The sequence below is a fragment of the Colletotrichum paranaense genome (genome assembly GCF_030867605.1).
Source record: "Colletotrichum paranaense strain IMI 384185 chromosome Unknown Scaffold_2.1, whole genome shotgun sequence".
Classification (NCBI taxonomy): domain Eukaryota; kingdom Fungi; phylum Ascomycota; class Sordariomycetes; order Glomerellales; family Glomerellaceae; genus Colletotrichum; species Colletotrichum paranaense.
The window spans coordinates 996,799-1,014,284 of NW_026848960.1; the positions used below are offsets into that span (position 1 = coordinate 996,799).

At 53.6% G+C, this 17,486-nt stretch overlaps 8 protein-coding genes across 8 annotated transcripts; 4 read left to right on the forward strand and 4 right to left on the reverse strand.

Annotated features, from left to right (window-relative positions):
* Nucleotides 1-157: 157 nt before the first annotated feature.
* Nucleotides 158-1,051, forward strand: CPAR01_02211 (uncharacterized protein; the record flags this gene model as incomplete). The annotated part of the gene is made up of 2 exons (XM_060486499.1): nucleotides 158-295; nucleotides 347-1,051. The coding sequence occupies 2 exons, from the start codon at nucleotides 158-160 to the stop codon at nucleotides 1,049-1,051; spliced, it is 843 nt and encodes a 280-aa protein (XP_060353827.1).
* Nucleotides 1,052-1,424: 373 nt separating this feature from the next.
* On the reverse strand, nucleotides 1,425-2,201 carry CPAR01_02212 (37S ribosomal protein Rsm25; the record flags this gene model as incomplete). The annotated part of the gene is made up of 2 exons (XM_060486500.1): nucleotides 1,425-1,761; nucleotides 1,825-2,201. 2 exons carry the CDS (start codon nucleotides 2,199-2,201, stop codon nucleotides 1,425-1,427), a joined length of 714 nt encoding a protein of 237 aa, XP_060353828.1.
* A 391-nt stretch (nucleotides 2,202-2,592) lies between these two features.
* Nucleotides 2,593-4,440, forward strand: CPAR01_02213 (pentatricopeptide repeat protein; the record flags this gene model as incomplete). Its single annotated transcript, XM_060486501.1, has 1 exon — nucleotides 2,593-4,440. One exon carries the CDS (start codon nucleotides 2,593-2,595, stop codon nucleotides 4,438-4,440), a length of 1,848 nt encoding a protein of 615 aa, XP_060353829.1.
* A 754-nt stretch (nucleotides 4,441-5,194) lies between these two features.
* CPAR01_02214 (cytochrome-c oxidase chain VIIc) lies at nucleotides 5,195-5,498 on the reverse strand (the record flags this gene model as incomplete). Its single annotated transcript, XM_060486502.1, has 2 exons — nucleotides 5,195-5,223; nucleotides 5,285-5,498. 2 exons carry the CDS (start codon nucleotides 5,496-5,498, stop codon nucleotides 5,195-5,197), a joined length of 243 nt encoding a protein of 80 aa, XP_060353830.1.
* Nucleotides 5,499-6,170: 672 nt separating this feature from the next.
* Nucleotides 6,171-9,571, forward strand: CPAR01_02215 (DSHCT domain-containing protein; the record flags this gene model as incomplete). The annotated part of the gene is made up of 2 exons (XM_060486503.1): nucleotides 6,171-9,337; nucleotides 9,391-9,571. The coding sequence occupies 2 exons, from the start codon at nucleotides 6,171-6,173 to the stop codon at nucleotides 9,569-9,571; spliced, it is 3,348 nt and encodes a 1,115-aa protein (XP_060353831.1).
* A 576-nt stretch (nucleotides 9,572-10,147) lies between these two features.
* CPAR01_02216 (uncharacterized protein) lies at nucleotides 10,148-11,158 on the reverse strand (the record flags this gene model as incomplete). Its single annotated transcript, XM_060486504.1, has 1 exon — nucleotides 10,148-11,158. One exon carries the CDS (start codon nucleotides 11,156-11,158, stop codon nucleotides 10,148-10,150), a length of 1,011 nt encoding a protein of 336 aa, XP_060353832.1.
* Nucleotides 11,159-12,740: 1,582 nt separating this feature from the next.
* Nucleotides 12,741-14,432, forward strand: CPAR01_02217 (uncharacterized protein; the record flags this gene model as incomplete). The annotated part of the gene is made up of 1 exon (XM_060486505.1): nucleotides 12,741-14,432. The coding sequence occupies one exon, from the start codon at nucleotides 12,741-12,743 to the stop codon at nucleotides 14,430-14,432; it is 1,692 nt and encodes a 563-aa protein (XP_060353833.1).
* A 262-nt stretch (nucleotides 14,433-14,694) lies between these two features.
* On the reverse strand, nucleotides 14,695-17,133 carry CPAR01_02218 (OPT family small oligopeptide transporter; the record flags this gene model as incomplete). Its single annotated transcript, XM_060486506.1, has 3 exons — nucleotides 14,695-14,892; nucleotides 14,968-16,229; nucleotides 16,281-17,133. 3 exons carry the CDS (start codon nucleotides 17,131-17,133, stop codon nucleotides 14,695-14,697), a joined length of 2,313 nt encoding a protein of 770 aa, XP_060353834.1.
* Nucleotides 17,134-17,486: the final 353 nt, after the last annotated feature.

Consider the following 17,486-nt stretch of genomic DNA (forward strand, 5'->3'; position numbering starts at 1 on the left):
TCTCATAAGACGCAAAGCTGTGAGTAATATTTGTTCATTTTATCAGAACACATTACTGATACATCAATTTCAACAGGTTGAATAATCGCAACAACACCACGCACTGATGGGAAATGGCAATTGAACAAGATTAAAGGTCTCATTATAACATGACAATATGGCGGCTGCATCTACTCTGATCGGTATTGCGTCTGCTTTCTGTGTCCTTGGCCTAGGCCTCATTCTCAAGTCCTCATGGAGGGCCCTACTCTTAACCCTAGTTCTGGGTGTCATCTCCAGCAGTGTCTTTATCACGGTAATTGATCAACTTGTCTTTGGAAACCCACTCAATATTGACACTATGTAGGCCCGCCACCTTCAAATCCAGCAGTCTCGTTTAAAGCGACCAATTCATCTGTCTGATGTCGCTGCGAAGAAGTCCACCAGTCCCAGCTTGCTCAAAGGAGCTTACTTCCTCGTCGTCTTGGGCTCAGGTGGCCACACCAAGGAAATGCTAGCCATGATGGAGATCAGCTTTCCCAACGTCCCCGACATGCACCGACGCTATCTCATCTCTAGTGGCGACTCAATGTCACTCACACACCTGAATGCCTTTGAAGACGAGCTCAGGACTACCCACGGCGAGGGACAAGTGGGAACATTTGACAAACACATCGTTGCGAGAGCCAGAAAGATTCACCAGAGCCTACTTACAACGCCCTTTACCGCCCTGATGTCGGTGGCTGAGATCTTCCCCTTGCTGCTGTCCTCTCCTTTCAAGGGCCCCAGAAGTCGCCAGCAGTTTCCCGACATCATTCTCACCAATGGCCCTGCCACTGGCTTCATTGTCGGTCTAGCGGCATACCTCCTCAAGATGCTCTACGTTGTTCCAGAAGACACCATGCAGGTCATCTACGTTGAGTCGTGGGCCAGAATTCAGACCCTCAGTCTGACAGGGAAGCTGTTTCATTACACTGGCATTGCCGACATCTTGTTGGTTCAGCATGAGCAAGTAGCCAAGACCTACGGCGTGACCAATGCAGGTTGTATGGTTGTGAGAAAGAAGATATGATAATTTGTCATATCTCAACCATTTCTGACCTAGGTAGAAAAGGAGGTCGGTGAATGCTTGGCATCGGAGAAATTATATAGCTATAGGCCCATGCCTTTTTTCACCAATACAGGACCATACGCTCAATTCACTCGATGGAAGCAAAAATTCGGCTTATTCTGATAACCTACGACCCAGCTAGCTTGTAGCCACTGATCTTGAAGCGTGAAGATCAATCCACAACGGCCACGGCACTCTTCCCAATAATTTGTTCACAGGGCCAGGCACAGAAATGGGCACATCGAATAACTATTCGCAGTCGAAGGAACCTGGAATTTTGGTATTATACAGATCTTTGTAGTACATATACTTACAAGGCCCGGGGCCTCTCTGCTCAAGCCGCCGCCTCCGCCTCCGCCCCGACAGCAACCTCATCCGTCGCCTCTTCACCAAAGTTGGCGTAACTGGCAGTGCGCGCCTGCTCGATCATGACAGCTCTGTTGCTCGCCCAGCCCTTCCAGACCTCAAATTCCTTGTCCTCCAGGTCCTGTGCGATTTGCAACCTGTTCTTGCCAAAGTACGCTCCGACGTGTCTCGCCTCCTCCCTGGCAACGCGCTTCTCAATCTCCTCCTCCTGGCGCAGCGCGTAGAACTCCTTTCTTGCAATATCGTATGCCTTTGCTCTCGGGTAATTTTTGTTGTGCATGAGCCAAAGCTGGCGCTGGACGACGCTGTCTGTCTGTTAGTTGTGGCTCCGAGGGGAGGGAGGAGCTGAACAGTCGGGGCTAGCTTACCATTCACCGGTCAGAGGCGTTCTGTATTGGCGGACACCCTTAGACCAGTCGCATCTCTGATAATCCTTTCCATCTGTTTCCAAAATCATTCTTGGGCGCGCCAATTCCCAAGGGTGGTCTCTGAAGAACGTCTTCCGTAAGGAGTCCTCCTCGTGCACGATCTGTTGAGGTTTGTAGATGCCTTGAGGCTTGCGATTTTTGCGATTGGAGTTCTGAGTGTTGACGATAGCCGGCCTCGTAATGATTTCGGAAGGGGGGATATCCCTCATGACCTGGAACCATGGTGGTTCATAGACGGGATACGTTGGGAGGATTTTCGAGTTGAGCTCCTGGCTCACGGTCTGGTAGATCCGCGCAGGCCTGATCTGTCGCCCCATCTTGACCTGCCAAGTTTGTCAGATGTCTGGTAAGCTGCATCTTTCGGGCAATTGAGACTCACTATTGAGATCGAGGCGGATGTGGCACGACTGTTCGATCCTGTCTGGGGTGCCTCTGCAGGTGATGAGCTCCGTCCGTCGCGAACTGCAACTCAGAAATTTGGAGCGTCGGCCAATCCTAACGCCGGCACCGGCTATCGCGGTCGGCCCCACTCTACCCATGCACTTCACCAGCGAAATAATATTCCCATCCCAATCATCCCGGAGCTTTTAGTAACGCAGCTGGCAGCTCACCAACGATTCCCAAACGCCAATTTTATTAAGCTATTCGCCAGTGAGCGCGTGCTCTTCGATGGAACGGTGATGCCCTGGCCGCAATGCTCGACAACCCATGAAAGTACTTAGCCGGATAGACGGGTCCGTATGCGGTGCCATTCTCTCGACTCGACCCTGCGCAGCTCGAGCTGCAGTTTCTTCCCGGCCAGAGCTCCGAACCGAGAGACCTTCGAGGGCGCCGGCGTCTCAGCACCAGAGGGACCGCACACGATGCTCTCGCCCACCGGGTACTCAGTGTCCTCGGACAGCTTCATGGCTGCTGTCGACCTTTCTGCCGGCGCCCTCTTCTGTTCGCCCTCGTGCCCCGACAAGCTCAAACTCGGCCATCCGCGGACGATCTCGATCATATAGCCACGTTGCCGCCTCCGCTGTTACCTCAGCTAGTCGATCACATCATGTAGTCATGCGGAAGGACAAGAACGTCCTACTTGGCTTCGTGGAGCATGAGGATATTGGAACAGTGGACGAACACCTGGAATTTGCCCGGGATCCCTACCTGAACAGATACGCTCAACCAGAGCCTACTCCGCTCACGATATCGGAGAGGAAAGAGGACCAGCAGTACCCTTCATATCATGAAGCACTACGCGGCGATGAAGACATAGGACAGTTGGTCACCAAGCTTGGCACTGCTGTAAGCACCAAGATGAGATATCCAGCGAGGGTTGATCTGGGCACCATACACAGCCTATACGCGGCGCTACCGGAACCTCGGATGATTCATATGCCAGCAAAGCTGCGCCATCGCTTACTCAAGATATTCGGCACCCCGATCAAGAAAGAGACGCAGACGATGCTTCGGTACTTCTCCCTCATCGGTGACGCGAAGGATTGCGGGATTGCTCTGCGACAAAGCGAATGGAACCATGCCCTGGCCCTAGCAAGCAGATATGTCGGCAGAGTCACGGACACCGAAGCCGAGGCTGCTCTCCAGCTGTGGAAGGAGATGGAAAAGCTGTCTGGTGTGAAGGGGAACGCTGTCACTTTCAACATCCTATTTGATGCGGCGTCCAAGGCTGGAAACTTTGCACTAGCCGAGATGCTCTACGAGGAGATGAAGAAGCGCGGATATAGCTTCAACCGCTTCCACCACGTCAGCCTGATTCACTTCTTTGGGCTCCGCGAAGACCCCGACGGCGTCCGGGCTGCATACAAGGAATTGGTGGAAGCCGGGGAGATGGTCGACACCGTGGTCCTCAACTGCGTCATCTCCAGTTTCCTGAGATGTGGGGATGAGGACGCGGCCCTGAAGGTTTACGGGTATATGAAGGACAGCTACTCGGCGGCTGCTAAGATACCCCAGATGGACCCGTCAATGGATAAGGCCGTCATCCATATTCATTCCATGTTTGCACGCGTCAGCAAAAAGATACCAGAGCTCCGCCCACAGCTACAGGAGCTCGCGCATGAGACTCCTGACATGCGAACGTACCGCATCCTGATTAAGCATTTCGCTATCACGAAGGGAAACCTGAGCAAGACTGCCCAGTTTCTAGACGAGATGCCACAATTCGACGTGCCGGTTCACGGGAGCATCTTCCTCGCCATCTTCGAAGGATTCAGCAAGTATGGTGCATCTCCGTTTTCTCCTTGGACAGGTGACCGGCTTGAAAATGTCTTGGCCGCGCTATTTGAGGCGATTGACAATAAAGTCCAGGGTCTAAGACTTGATACCTGGCTCATGATTTGGGCGCTTCGGGCCTTCATGAAATGTACAAATAACGAAAAGGTATTGGAGGTGTACGAAGATTTCAAGAAGAGGTGGGAACTTGAGCCGGATAGGGCGGACTTTATGGATCACTATATTGCCAGACTCATGGACGGCAAGGATGCGTTCATCTTCCGGCATGGGCCCGGGCAGCAGAAGAAGAAGCACAAGGCGGTCAGGAAACGGCCAATGTAAAACAACCTATACTATAGACAAAGATACCAGTAATTTCAATTACCTGTCCATACCTCACCGTCAAAAGCTTATTCCATTGTCCTGTTGTCAATGATTGATACCTTATCTAGCCTCTTTCCCCTCCTCTCCACCTCGCCGGCCGTACCCAGCAGACCTTCATCCAATAGCCCTTCTATTATCTGAATATACACAAGAAGTCCTTATTACCCCCCTCAATTCCGCTCCAGCCACCAGCAACAGCAGGCACCTCTCTATATCGGGAGTTGAGGACAAACTGATTGGGTGGTGGAATAATGTACCAGCGAGCAACAACCAATTACCCCTCCAGCCAAATCGGTAAGCTCCGAGTTTCAATTCGCATAAGATCCCAGTTTGAGCACCAGGATAATCGACAAGGGATGTAGCCTACTGAGTTGAACTCTGTTTTTGGCCCTTAAGTCCTTGAGACTGTCCAGTTGCTGACACAATGTAGCCAACTGCCACTTGAGTAGAGAACTGTGACCTCTATCCCCATTCACCTGTGATGAGTATCCCAGCACGGGCACGGGCTGTAGTCTGGTATGGCTCCCAGGTCTGCGATTCACATTCATCACATAGAATGCCGCGACGGACAGATCGTAATTCGGTTTCCCTGCTGATCCATTGAGGACGAAAAGTCTCTATTTCGGCTTGTGTACACAGTCGTCCTCCGTCTCAACCCAATCCATGCTCTACAATGGCGATCGACTCAAGAAAAAATGTGCAAAGAGGTTCCTTAAACCTTGGGCTTCTTGGTTTGCCAAACTATGAATCTCGTCAGTACTCGATATCGGCGGAAATCGGGGCCGCGGTAAAAAGCACGCACCAGCAATGCCGAAGGGGGCGAAGAAGCCGACGAAGGAGTAGGTCCAGAAGCCAAGGCCGAAGAACTTGCTCTTGGGGTTGAAGGGGATGTTGGTGTAGGGACCCTCGGGGTAGTGGTAGGGCGAGGACATCTGGGCGCGGGTGGTCTGGAAGCCGCGGCGGGCGACCGTGGAAGGGGTCTTGGGGACCGCGCGGGCGGCAGCACGGGCGAACATCTACGGAGCGCTGGTCAGCATCAATTGGACTTTGGGGGGTATTCGCGGGGTCTTAATTACTTTGGCGGTGTGTTATGAGGCGATCGCGAAGCGCAATGGGTGTATGGAGAGGTGCGATTGTGGTGTTGAAGTCATCCAAAAGAGTGGTCTGAGACTGTGCAGCCGGCTAAGCTCCAAAGATCTCCAAGTCTGTTCCTGGTTATGTAATTCCACGTGACTGGGCCTAAGTTATAGGTAGCGGCGAACGGTCCAGTCCCGCAGCTGGGATTTCGAAGCTACGATGATCGGTCACCGCCTTCCGTATCTGGACGGATCTCAACCACCGTCATGCATGCATTTTGGAATTTTTTTTCTGCCTCTTCCTTGTTGCTCGCTCTGGCCGACCCGCCAACTTTTTCGCCCGAGCACCTGCGAATTGCGACCGAACGCACATTGCCGGGACTAGACAAAATTGAGGAGTTGCCTCTTGTCAACACCCTCAAAAACCAACAGACACGCCGCTGCACCCCAAGTGTCTCGCGTCTTTGCATTTCGAGAGCTTGCAAGGGTTTGGCTTTGTTTGCTTGCCATTGGTCCATCAATAAACCTTGAGTCCCTGACGCCATACATAAGACCAACGAGGCGCCGACCCCAACTTTGCTGTTCCCGCTTGGCAACAAGCAATCGCCCACCATGGACGAGCTTTTCGATGTTTTCGACGCTCAACCTGACGCGCAAAACGAGTCACACAGCGAGCCCGAACCTGAGACTGAGGTAGCCGAGCCCCCTCAGAAGTCGCGCAAGAAGGACAAGAAGAGCAAGAAGCGCAAGGCCGATGGTGGAATGAAGAATGGCGTCGCCGAAAAGCCAGAGGACGACGACATGCCCGACGCCGATGATACCTCCAAGGATGGCCAGGACGCTGACGAAACTGAAGATGCCGCCGCTGCTTCTGACGAACAGCAGGAGCCCCATAAGGACAAGCGGAGGAAGAAGGAAGATGAGGCCCAGCCTGTCTTGACCGACACCTTCCAGACTGCCCAGTCCCGAGAGGTTGCTGGCGCCGCGGTCTTCACCCCAGCACAGGACGAATCGCTCGTCCTGTCCCACAACATCCAGCACCAAGTCGCCTTGCCGCCGGACCTGGACTACGAATACATCCCCCTCTCCGAGCATAAGCCGCCCGCGGAGCCAGCACGCCAGTACAGCTTTAAGTTAGATCCTTTCCAGGCACTGTCTGTCGCTTCGATCGAGAGGGAGGAGAGCGTGTTGGTTTCTGCCCACACCTCTGCCGGAAAGACCGTCGTCGCCGAATACGCCATTGCGCAATGTCTGAAGCGTAACCAGAGAGTCATTTACACAAGTCCCATCAAGGCCCTCAGCAACCAGAAATACCGAGACTTCGAAGCACTATTTGGCGATGTCGGTCTGATGACTGGTGATGTCACGATCAATCCCACCGCCAGCTGTTTGGTCATGACAACCGAGATTCTGCGCTCCATGTTGTACCGTGGTTCCGAGATCATGCGAGAGGTTGCCTGGGTCGTCTTTGACGAAATCCACTACATGAGAGACAAGACCAGAGGTGTTGTTTGGGAAGAGACCATCATCCTTCTTCCCGATAAGGTCCGCTACGTCTTTTTGTCCGCCACCATTCCCAACGCCTTCCAGTTTGCGGAGTGGATTGCCAAGATCCATCACCAGGCGTGCCACGTTGTCTACACTGATTTCCGTCCCACGCCCCTTCAAAACTACTTCTTCCCTGCCGGTGGTAATGGCATCTTCCTGGTTGTCGACGAGAAGGGCGTGTTCAGAGAAGGCAACTTCCAGAAGACCATGTCCCTCATCGAGGCGGGCAAGGGTCAAGACCCCAACAACGCGAATGCAAGCTGGAAGGGCAAGGGAGCCAAGAAGCAGACACAAAAGGGTGGTCAGGCGTCCGATATGAAGTCTGATATCTCCAAGATCATTCGCATGATCATGCAGAAGAGCTTCCACCCTGTCATCGTTTTCAACTTCAGCAAAAAGGAGGTTGAGAACCTGGCTCTGCAGATCTCTCATTTCCAGTTCAACAATGACTCGGAGCAGGCCATGGTCAAGACCGTGTTCAACAATGCCATCCAGAGCTTATCTGAGGCTGATCGCGAGCTTCCCCAGATCCAGAACCTGCTTCCTCTGTTGCAAAAGGGTATCGGTGTGCATCACTCTGGTCTTCTTCCCATTTTGAAGGAGACCATCGAGATTCTGTTCCAAGAGTCTCTGATCAAGGTGCTTGTCGCAACCGAAACCTTCTCCATTGGTCTCAACATGCCTGCCAAGACTGTCGTCTTCACCCAAACTAACAAGTGGGATGGAGTTCAACGGAGACCTCTCACCCCGTCCGAGTACATTCAGATGTCTGGTCGTGCTGGTCGTAGAGGTCTGGATACGCGTGGTATTGTCATCATGATGATTGACGACAAGATGGAGCCTGACACTGCCCGTGGCATGGTCGTGGGTGAGCAGGATCGTCTTAACTCCGCCTTCTACCTCGGCTACAACATGATCCTTAACCTCTTGAGAATCGAGGCTATTTCCCCCGAGTTCATGCTTGAGCGTTGCTTCCACCAGTTCCAGACAGGTGCTAGTGTCCCGGCTTTGGAACGTGACTTGGTTGCTCTCCAGCAAGAGAGGGACAGCATGTCCATCGCTGATGAGGCGACGGTCAAGGACTACTACAACCTCCGCAACCAGCTGGAGCAGTACACAAGCGACATGCGCGCTGTCATTCAGCACCCTGAGCACTGCACCGACTTCATGCAGCCCGGCCGTCTGGTTCGCATTCACGACCCCAAGAAGACCAATAACACCATTGGCGGAACCGACTTCGGCTGGGGTGTCGTGGCGAATCTGATCCGCCGCGACCGCAACCGCAAGCAAGGCGAGCCCGAATACCCGCCTCAGGAGTCCTGCCTCATCGACGTCATGATGGTTGTCGACCAGAAGAGCGCACCTGTTGCCGAAGGTTCCAGGCATTTGACCTCTGATCTGCCAAAGGGCCTGGTTCCCTACCCGAACCCCGAACAGCCGGACAATGGAGCTCGCTTCGAGATTATCCCCTGTCTTCTGACTTGCGTCAAGTCCATCAGCCAGATCAGAGTCTTCATGCCCAAGGACTGCAAATCTCAGTCCGCGCTTAACGAGGTTGGCAACTCTCTTCGGGAGGTTCACAGACGCTTCCCCGACGGACTGCCCATTTTGGATCCTGTTGAGAACATGGGCATCAATGACGAGTCTTTCAAAGCCCTGATGAGGAAGATTGAGATGTTGGAGGCGCGCCTCCTCACCAACCCCCTTCACGGATCACCACTGCTGCCCGAGCTCTACCTTCAGTATCGCTCCAAGGAGAAACTCGGCGAGCAGATCAAGTCCAAGAAGAAGGAGATTGCAACACTCCACAGCATTGCGCAGATGGATGAGCTCAAGGCGCGCAAGCGTGTCCTGCGCCGTCTCGGATTCCTTAACGAGTCTGAGGTTGTCGAGCTTAAGGCTCGTGTCGCCTGTGAGATCTCATCCACCGAAGGCCATGAACTTGTTCTTGCCGAGCTTCTGTTTGATCGCTTCTTTAATGAGCTCTCTCCCGAGCTCATTGCCGCTACACTCAGCTGTTTCGTCTTGGACGAGAAGCTTGAGACAGCAGCCCTGCGCGAGGAATTGGCCAAGCCCTACCGGGAGGTTCAGGCCAAGGCTAAGCAGGTCGCTAAGGTCAGCCGGGAGAGCAAGCTTGAGCTCAACGAGGAGGAGTACTTGGCTGGCTTCAAGTGGCAATTGATGGAGACTGTCTACTCGTGGGCACAAGGCAAGCCGTTTGCAGACATCTGGTACGTTACCTCCAATTTCCCCGTTCTATCTTACGTCCACTGACACGTTACAGCAAAATGACCAATGCCTACGAGGGTTCCCTTATCCGCCTTTTCCGCCGTCTGGAAGAGCTTCTGCGCCAGATGGGCCAGGGCGCCAAGGTCATGGGCAGTGACGAGCTTACACAAAAGTTCGAGGACAGTCTCGCCAAGATCCGCCGTGACATCGTCGCGGCCCAGAGTTTGTACCTGTAAAACTCTAAAAAAGGTTTGTCTTCAGATGCTGGCAACAATACTGTCATGCTAGCAATTGTCAGATCGCCCTTTTGTTCCCTCTTTTCTAGCCCGTTGTACTTTTTTGCTTTTATTAGGTAGCCCCAGGGGACATCATGGCGTTTGATGGTTATTCGAGGTTTTATACCATGCATGTAGAATCTTTGTGTGTGCGGATTCGGAGTTTCGGCCCTTAAAAAGTCGCTTTCTCCATGGCCACCAATGAAGCAGATAATGGCCCCCTTTTGTTCGCTGTCTCTATCTATGTGATTCATACTACGCTCCCTGGCCATCCTTGCCTGATGCTTGGTATAATTACGGATAAAACGCCACTACCTAGGTATAATCAATAAGCATCCACGCTATCCCAACGCCAAAACCCCGTAACAGAAAAAACCGCAATTGCTCTACCAATCGCCCGAGAAAGCCATCGTGTCGACACTAAACAATGCAACACCATGCCATACCGAACGTAACGTGATCGTACCAATCACCCGGAAGCATATCCCCTCCCCAGAATGAGTCCACAAGGACTTGGAAGCCCACAACGGCCTCGCCTTATCGATCGCCCGAGAAGGCCCTGATGACGCCAATGATGATACTCAATGTCACACCGAACCCGATAAAGTCATGCCACCGGCCAGAGAGCATATTTTCCTCCCGCGAGAGCCACCCCAGACACCCCAATGGCCAGAAGAAGCCTACAATAAGACCCTCGATGAGGACGTCGAGTATACCGCTCATGACCCCAAACGCATCATCACCGCCGCCGCCACCCGCTCCTCCGTCGGCTCCGTCCCCTCCTGCGCCTGTCCCGCTGCCGGGTAACGCGCCGCCGGCGTTGGTATCTATCCAAGTGTCCTCGAGCGAGCGCATCGTGTCCGGGCTGGGCATGGTGTCGGGGGTATACTGCGTCGCGCGTATGTCGCGAAACTGGAGGCGCAGCTGGTTTACTTCGGCCGCCGTGAAGCCTGCGTTGAGGAGCCTGTCGAAGCCCCTTGGCGTCGGGCGCTGCTGCTGATGGTGGTGGGCTTGGGAGCCGTATGCGACACCGTCGTGACCGTGACCGTGACCGCCATGCTGCCCGTCTCCTGCCCCGGAAGGCGTCGTCGCACCCCGCTCCGATGGCGCGCGTAGAGCTGCCTCGGCTTCGGCGGCGAGTTCTTCGTCGGTGAGACTGTCGCCAATGCTGCAGTTCACGTAGACCCTCTGCGGCAGCGCCGTCTCGTTGGCCTTGGCCTTGCCTTTGCCCTTGGGGTCATCGAAGCCGCTGCTTGCGCCGGGTGTGGACGGCGTCGACGTCGGGTTCGAGGATGACGGGGGAGGAGGAGGGGGCAGCGGGCGCAGGACGGAGCTGAGGGCCGAGGCGTCGGGGAGGATCTTGCCCTGGTGGATGAAGCGGAGGCGGCGCTGGGAGTCGGGTTGTGCGAGGCGGCCGCGGATGAGGTGCTTGAGAGCGGCGACTGTTGTTTGGGAAGGGGAGGGGATGTCGAGGTCGAGGTCTGGGAGGGAGGTTGTGAAGCGGATGCGGAGGAGGAGGGGAGGTGTCCAAGGGCGCGGGTTTGTCATCTCGGCGGCATGATTTTGTGTCGAGGGGAGTTGGGCGAGATCCAGGGAGACGTGTGTGACAAGATAGACATCAGTTGAGGCTTAGCGTTTTTAAAGCTTGGGGGAGCTTTAGAGAGATCCTGACTTCTAATTAGAAGCTAGGTAGGTACCTTAGGGTGACATGCTGCATGACGCTTATCTTTATCGCACTCCGATTTAGGCATATTAGAAGGAGCCTCAATTAATCGACATAAGCATTATATGCATCTGAACATGAGAAAGGGCTCAGACCATCTAATTCCACGTCAACGCGTGAATTTTCACCCAACCAGGGAAAAAAAGAGCTTTCTCGTCACATTTAAAGAGACAGCTGCAACTCTAGGTCAAATTTGCAAAAGAAATGATCAGTGGGAGGCTTGAACTCCCGGCCTTGGCATTACACAACATTTCAGGTGAAATATTAGTACCACGCTCTAACCAACTGAGCTAACCGACCAGTTGTGATTGCTGATTGTTTTGGTGTGCTCAGTGGTTTTGAAGCGCGCGTGTGGACCCCTGAGTCATGGCTGACCCCGCGATGGCCCCTCAAGGACTCGTCACAACCCCTCCTTGTACGGACAGAGGCCCAGAAAAGAGCTTCAGAAGTTCCTGACTCGCCCAAGCCGCCCTATATGGAGAAGCTCCCTGTGATTCAATATCAGAGGGTGATCGCTATCTTCTTTGATACGGCCCACGCCGTCCTATTTTCAGTTGTCTGATATCATCCCGCTTTGAGAAGCTTTGTCGCGAAGTGCTCTAAACTCAAAGCTGCCCACATGAGCCGGCATTACCCCTCAGAATGCTTTATATCGGACGACGCTGCCAACGTCACGACTGCGCAGAGAAGAGGACTTGGTCAAACGTTCCTTCAGATTACAGGCTAGGTACGACAAGTTCGGCTTCACACGTTCGGTAAACTCGACGTTTGATGTGCACTCCTCTTTGCTCATGGTAACCCTACATCATCAATGCCTTTTTGACCGCTCTGATCTCCAGTGCCTTGCACCAGCTCTCATAGTCCGAGGACGCGTATCTCTTATAACGAGTCAGATAGCTAGTAGCAATCTAGTGCCACTCCGCATTGAGTTGCGTAATTCTTGAGAACAAGGTAGAGCAACAGCTCAACTCTAATCTTTTGGCTTTTGTCTGAGGTGAATGGTCAAACATCAAGTCAACCCAAGATTGGCAGTTCCCAGAATGAGCATCCAACACTTGGGGATCGGGGCGCTTCCCCCCTGGCCCAAACCTTCAACTAGCGAACCAGCCATCCCAGTGAACTCTATCTAGGAGACCCAAATGTTGGCGATGATCAAAAAGTCGGAGTCAGGCTCCAAGAACGGGGTTTAGTCAGCGGACGATTTGCTCCATCACTCGACAACTAGGCCCCTCACATCCCCGGCCTCCCCATCCGTCCCCCGGAATCCTCTCCTGCAGTTCCATGTCACGCCCCATCTCCCAAATCCACTATTCAATACTGCTAGCACCGGCATCTTGCTGTACTCTTTTTTAGCTCATATTAGACTTGTCGAGACATCTTCACAGTCTATTACAGTCTCTGGCAAAAATGCCGCGCAGACGAGATCCCTCAAAGCAGGTATCTAGACGAAGCCACCGCGGCTGTCACCGCTGCCGTCTACACAAGATCCGGTGCGACGAGGCGAAACCTCACTGTGGGCCATGTACTTCCCGTGGCTACGCCGACTGCGTCTACGCCCAGGTCCTGAAATGGGAAACGGACTACGTTGGTCGCGCCTTTGGGAGGGCTGGCGTGTGGTCGAAATCTGGGACGGGCGGCAATAACAAGAAGAAATCCGCGACGCCGCCTTCCACCCTGGACAACTACTGGTGTCTCCCTACCCACGTTCACTCTTTTGGTTTCTTGAACTCCTTCACCACCGACTTTGAGAGGGAAGAGTCTTCGTCGTCCTCCAGTGATGACAGCTCTACGGATGAGCGCAAATCAGCAGCTCTTACACTGAGAAAGAACTTGGGCTGTATCAACCGGCCGGTGAGATACCTCCAACTCGATAGCCAGGCCGAATCACATTTGTTATCGTACTACCTGGATCGAATCTGTCCCATGACAGTCCCATGTGCTTCAGGCGAATCTCCTTTTTCCGCACTCATCTTCCCCTTCGCCGTCTCATCCGCCTCGCCAGCCCTCATGCACGCCCTCCTGGGCCTCGCCGCTTCACACAGAGCAAGATCAGACTGCACATATCAGCCGGTAGCTCTAAGCTACTCAGCCAAAGTCATCCGATCGCTGCGCTTAACCCTCGAAAATAAGTCGTCCATCGACATCGCAGCCAACTCGGAGATCCTCGTCCTGATGATGCTGCTCTGCCAGCTCGAAATCATTGCAGAGTGCGACAAGCGCTGGGTCACGCATCTGCGCGGGGCCCGAGACCTCATCAGGTTCAGACGCCAAGGCATGACTTCGGACGCCGCCAAGATGGCGGCGCGGCAGCAGAGTCCGTGGGAGCGAATCATCAAGTTCACCGAGCGGTATTTTGCCTTTTACGACGTCATGGGACGAACTGCGTGCGGCGAGGAGCCCATTTTCGGTAACGACTTTTGGTCCGCGCAGGAGGACGAGGGGCTTGATCTCTGGATGGGCTGCTCGCCGCAGCTGGTCAGTATCATTGGTGAGATTACGGAGCTCAGCTTCAAGTACCATCGCATGTCATCTTCGACGGCGGAGGACTGCTGGCAGGATCTTGAGCGCCAGCGGATCAGGTTGACTTGTCTGCTCCAGCAGTCGCATCTGAAGAGCGACAGCGCAGACGAAATCATTAGGAATACTGTCGAGTTGAAGCGGTTGACGGTAGAGCTCTACCTTCACTCTGCTCTCAACGACTCAACTCCCGCGACGCTTGTGATTCGGCAGAACGTGAAGAAGATTTTGCGTCTCGTCGCGGTGTTGCTCGAGGCGGATGTCAAAGCTGGGCTCACATGGCCGCTCTTCATGGCAGCCTGCCAACTCGATCCCACAGAGGAGCTTGAATGGGCCGAGGGAGATGTCGAGGACAGAACCTCACCCCGCTACGCACGTCCATTTGTACTTTATGTACTCGACAAGTTGGCAGATTCGCTCTGCAACGTCACTCGGACCCGTTCCGTGATTGAAAAGGTCTGGAAACAACGCGAGGCGGCATCGTTCTTGTCGTCGGATCGGCAGGTATCCCCCAGCCCCAAGGCTTTTAACGACTGGGCTCGATTCGTGGCACCATTCTGCCATAATATTAGTCTGGCTTAAGCTGTGTAGCTCGGGCGGTATTGCTTTCGAACCTGCAAAGCAGTCCTCACGGTCATTTATGCGGAGGTACACCCTAGTTTCTGTGATGTATTATGCTTACGAGTAACGGCGACATACGGGCGTTTTGGATTTGGCGCAATGCGTTCATTAGTAGTAGTATTTGTACCTGGTTTGGTTTTGCTATTGGGAATCATGGCTTATCAGTGCCAGAAAGTTACAGGGAATCATTCAGACGGATGATGGATATCAGGAAAATACCTGGCTAAGACCAGGTTGCTGGGCCAAATGTGCCATTTGACGGCACAGCCTTCAAGGGAACGCCTTGGCCGTCGATGGTCGAACGCTGAACATTATTACCCCACCAGCTTAGCTGGACACCGGGGAAAACGAGAGCAAAGAAGATGACGATGGCGGATATGGCTAGGCCAGAGTCGAGAGCGGCAGATAGGACATAGTTGTACTGTCGTTACCGAGTCAGTATGGGAACTACCTAGTCACCTACATTCGGGATGCAAGTCGTTGCATTTGAACTCACCTTTGCCCACCATTGAGGGAATTTGCCCTTGAGCCACTTATTAAAGATGAAGGAGACGACAAAGGCCGAGGTGTAGTTGATCCCTGTGGCGGGAGGAACGTTGCCCGTTCCTGCAAAGAAGAGAGGCCAGTGAAGGTATCTCAGGAACTTATTTTCTGGGAATCTCTTCTTGAGGAAGAATGTCACCACGGGTAACAGTGCCCCAATCCAGAAGAGATGCAACAGACCAGAATATATCTTGCCAACGCTGTATAGCCGTGCTGGGCCGATGGCACCCCAAACGATGCTCGAAGAGAAGTTAACCCGTCCTTGCGGGCAGGTGTAGCCATTGGGCTGACTTTCGTGGCAAATGTCCTTGACATGGTTCAGCATCCACAAGAGAACGGCATTCTGCGTGAGAGAGCCCGTGATACAAGCCGCCAATTGGGCTACAAACAGCGTTCTCCGGGGAATCTTCATGTACAGGCCGAGCTTCATGTCCGAGGAGAAGATCATGGCCTGGCTTAGACCCGTGTAGGCGTAGAACTTGAAAATAAGCATGACGATAGGCTTTCCCGGTATGGCGTATCCCGAGATGATTTCGCCCAAGACCGTGAGTACGTTGCTGTTGAGGTTTGCGACGGCGTAGACGCTGCCGGTCGGGATCAGGTATATCAGAGCTAATCCAAAGGCCACGAAAACGCCCCAGACAGGCATTTGGGTTTTGTAGACCTCTTGCACGATGATTGTCAACACCAGCACGGCGGCCGTCATGATGCCGTACCACCACCATGGTGTGTCTGGGTATCTCTCGATCAGGCGAGTGTGGATATCCTTCTTCCTGCTCGGTTTGAGTGCGCCGATGATGTCTTTGTAGTAGTTGATGAAGATGTACGTCGGCACGCAGGTCATTGTCGCAAACGATATGCCATAGCTGAGCGCGAAGGTGACGGGCATGAAGAGGGGGCTGTATTTCTCGTACTCCTCCACGATAAAATTGCCATCTTTGCCTACTACGCGGGTAGCATTGTAGATCTTGCCGGTGTTGTCGTAGGTATCTGCGCCTGAGAAGGGGAGGAATGCGGTATACCACGTATTGGTGTAGTATAGAATCGGTGTTACGAGAGCAAAGAGGATGACCCATCCAGCAAAGACATTAGCTTGCGCCCAGAACGGAACGACCAAAGGCGATCCGTTGTAGGCGATCTGAGACCAGTCAAAGGTAATGGGTAGATAGGCTAGGCCCGTCGACATGCCGAATAGATTGTTGACTACAACGTTGTCTGTGCCTTGTCAGTGGAACTGAATAACCATCATACAGGTATCCGACTTACTCGGAGCAGCCCAGCAGACAAATGCAAAGGTGCTCAGACCAGTAAACAGATACCCCGGAAGCCAGTACCAGAAGAACCCCCCAACAAAGACATAAAGAAAGAACCGATATCTTGTGATCCTCCAACCGTCTGCTAAAGGATTCGCCCGGCCATGAAGTGTCTGAAACAGCGCAGCGTTGGCCAGTGTCGATGGCCAGATCATGTGAGGAGGCTCTACGATGAAGCGATACGCCAGTCCAGCCATACCAAGACCGAATAGCTGCATCGAGAGGCCTAGCAGGAATTGGTACGCGACCGGTGTATCGAGCCCGTAGAACGCCGACGCCTTCTGCGCTTGAATGATGTCAGTAGCCCACGAAGGTCCAAAAGATAGGTTGGACATGATGGTGATGACCGCGTGCTCCTTAATGTTGAAGTAGTGGTCCGGATTGATCACCAGGTCCCAGCGGCCGAAGACGCGCACCTTTTTAACTGGCAGGATACGGGCCACGGCGCACCCGACGGGGTAGGCGATGAGTTGTGCCACCAGAGACGAGATGGTGACGCCCGGGTACCTCATAGAGAAGAACTGGTTGATACCGGAGCCGACCATGGTGAAGAGGACGCCGAGAACCCACATGCGGAGCGTGTTGACGGGCATGGACGGGTCGTCCGTGTTAGGCACGTTAGCGCGGACTTCAGGGTACGGCGAGTTGTCGGACTCGATGTCAAAGTGCTCCTCAATCTCGTCAATGGCGTAGGCCATCGCCTTGTCTAGGTTTTCGGCATCGCGAGCCTCCTCGTCGGGATGCAACTGCGGCCCTGGAGAGGCCACGGCCGTCTTTTCGCCGTGCTGGTCTGTTGTGCCAGACATGGTGGCCGAACCTTGGGCCGGAGAATGTTGATATAAATGAGTGGATCGTTGAACTGGTCTGATCGATGCTACTGATGTGGAACGAAAACTTTCTACAAGTCGTTATATACTATTTGCCGTCGAGCCGAGTATAAACCTCATCCGGAACGAACTACTCGGTATCGACCTTCCTTGGAACTGGTGGACCCATCCGTTGCACCCAGTCCATCTTGACCCGATCTTCAGACCCCGCAGTCAAGATAGGCTTTACGCTGGTGTTTCCTCATGGTACACTACCTACAGCGGAGCAGGGGAGACAATACTGTGGAAGGTCCAAGCTATCTGGCCTGTGCTGCCGCGACGGGATCAGTGGC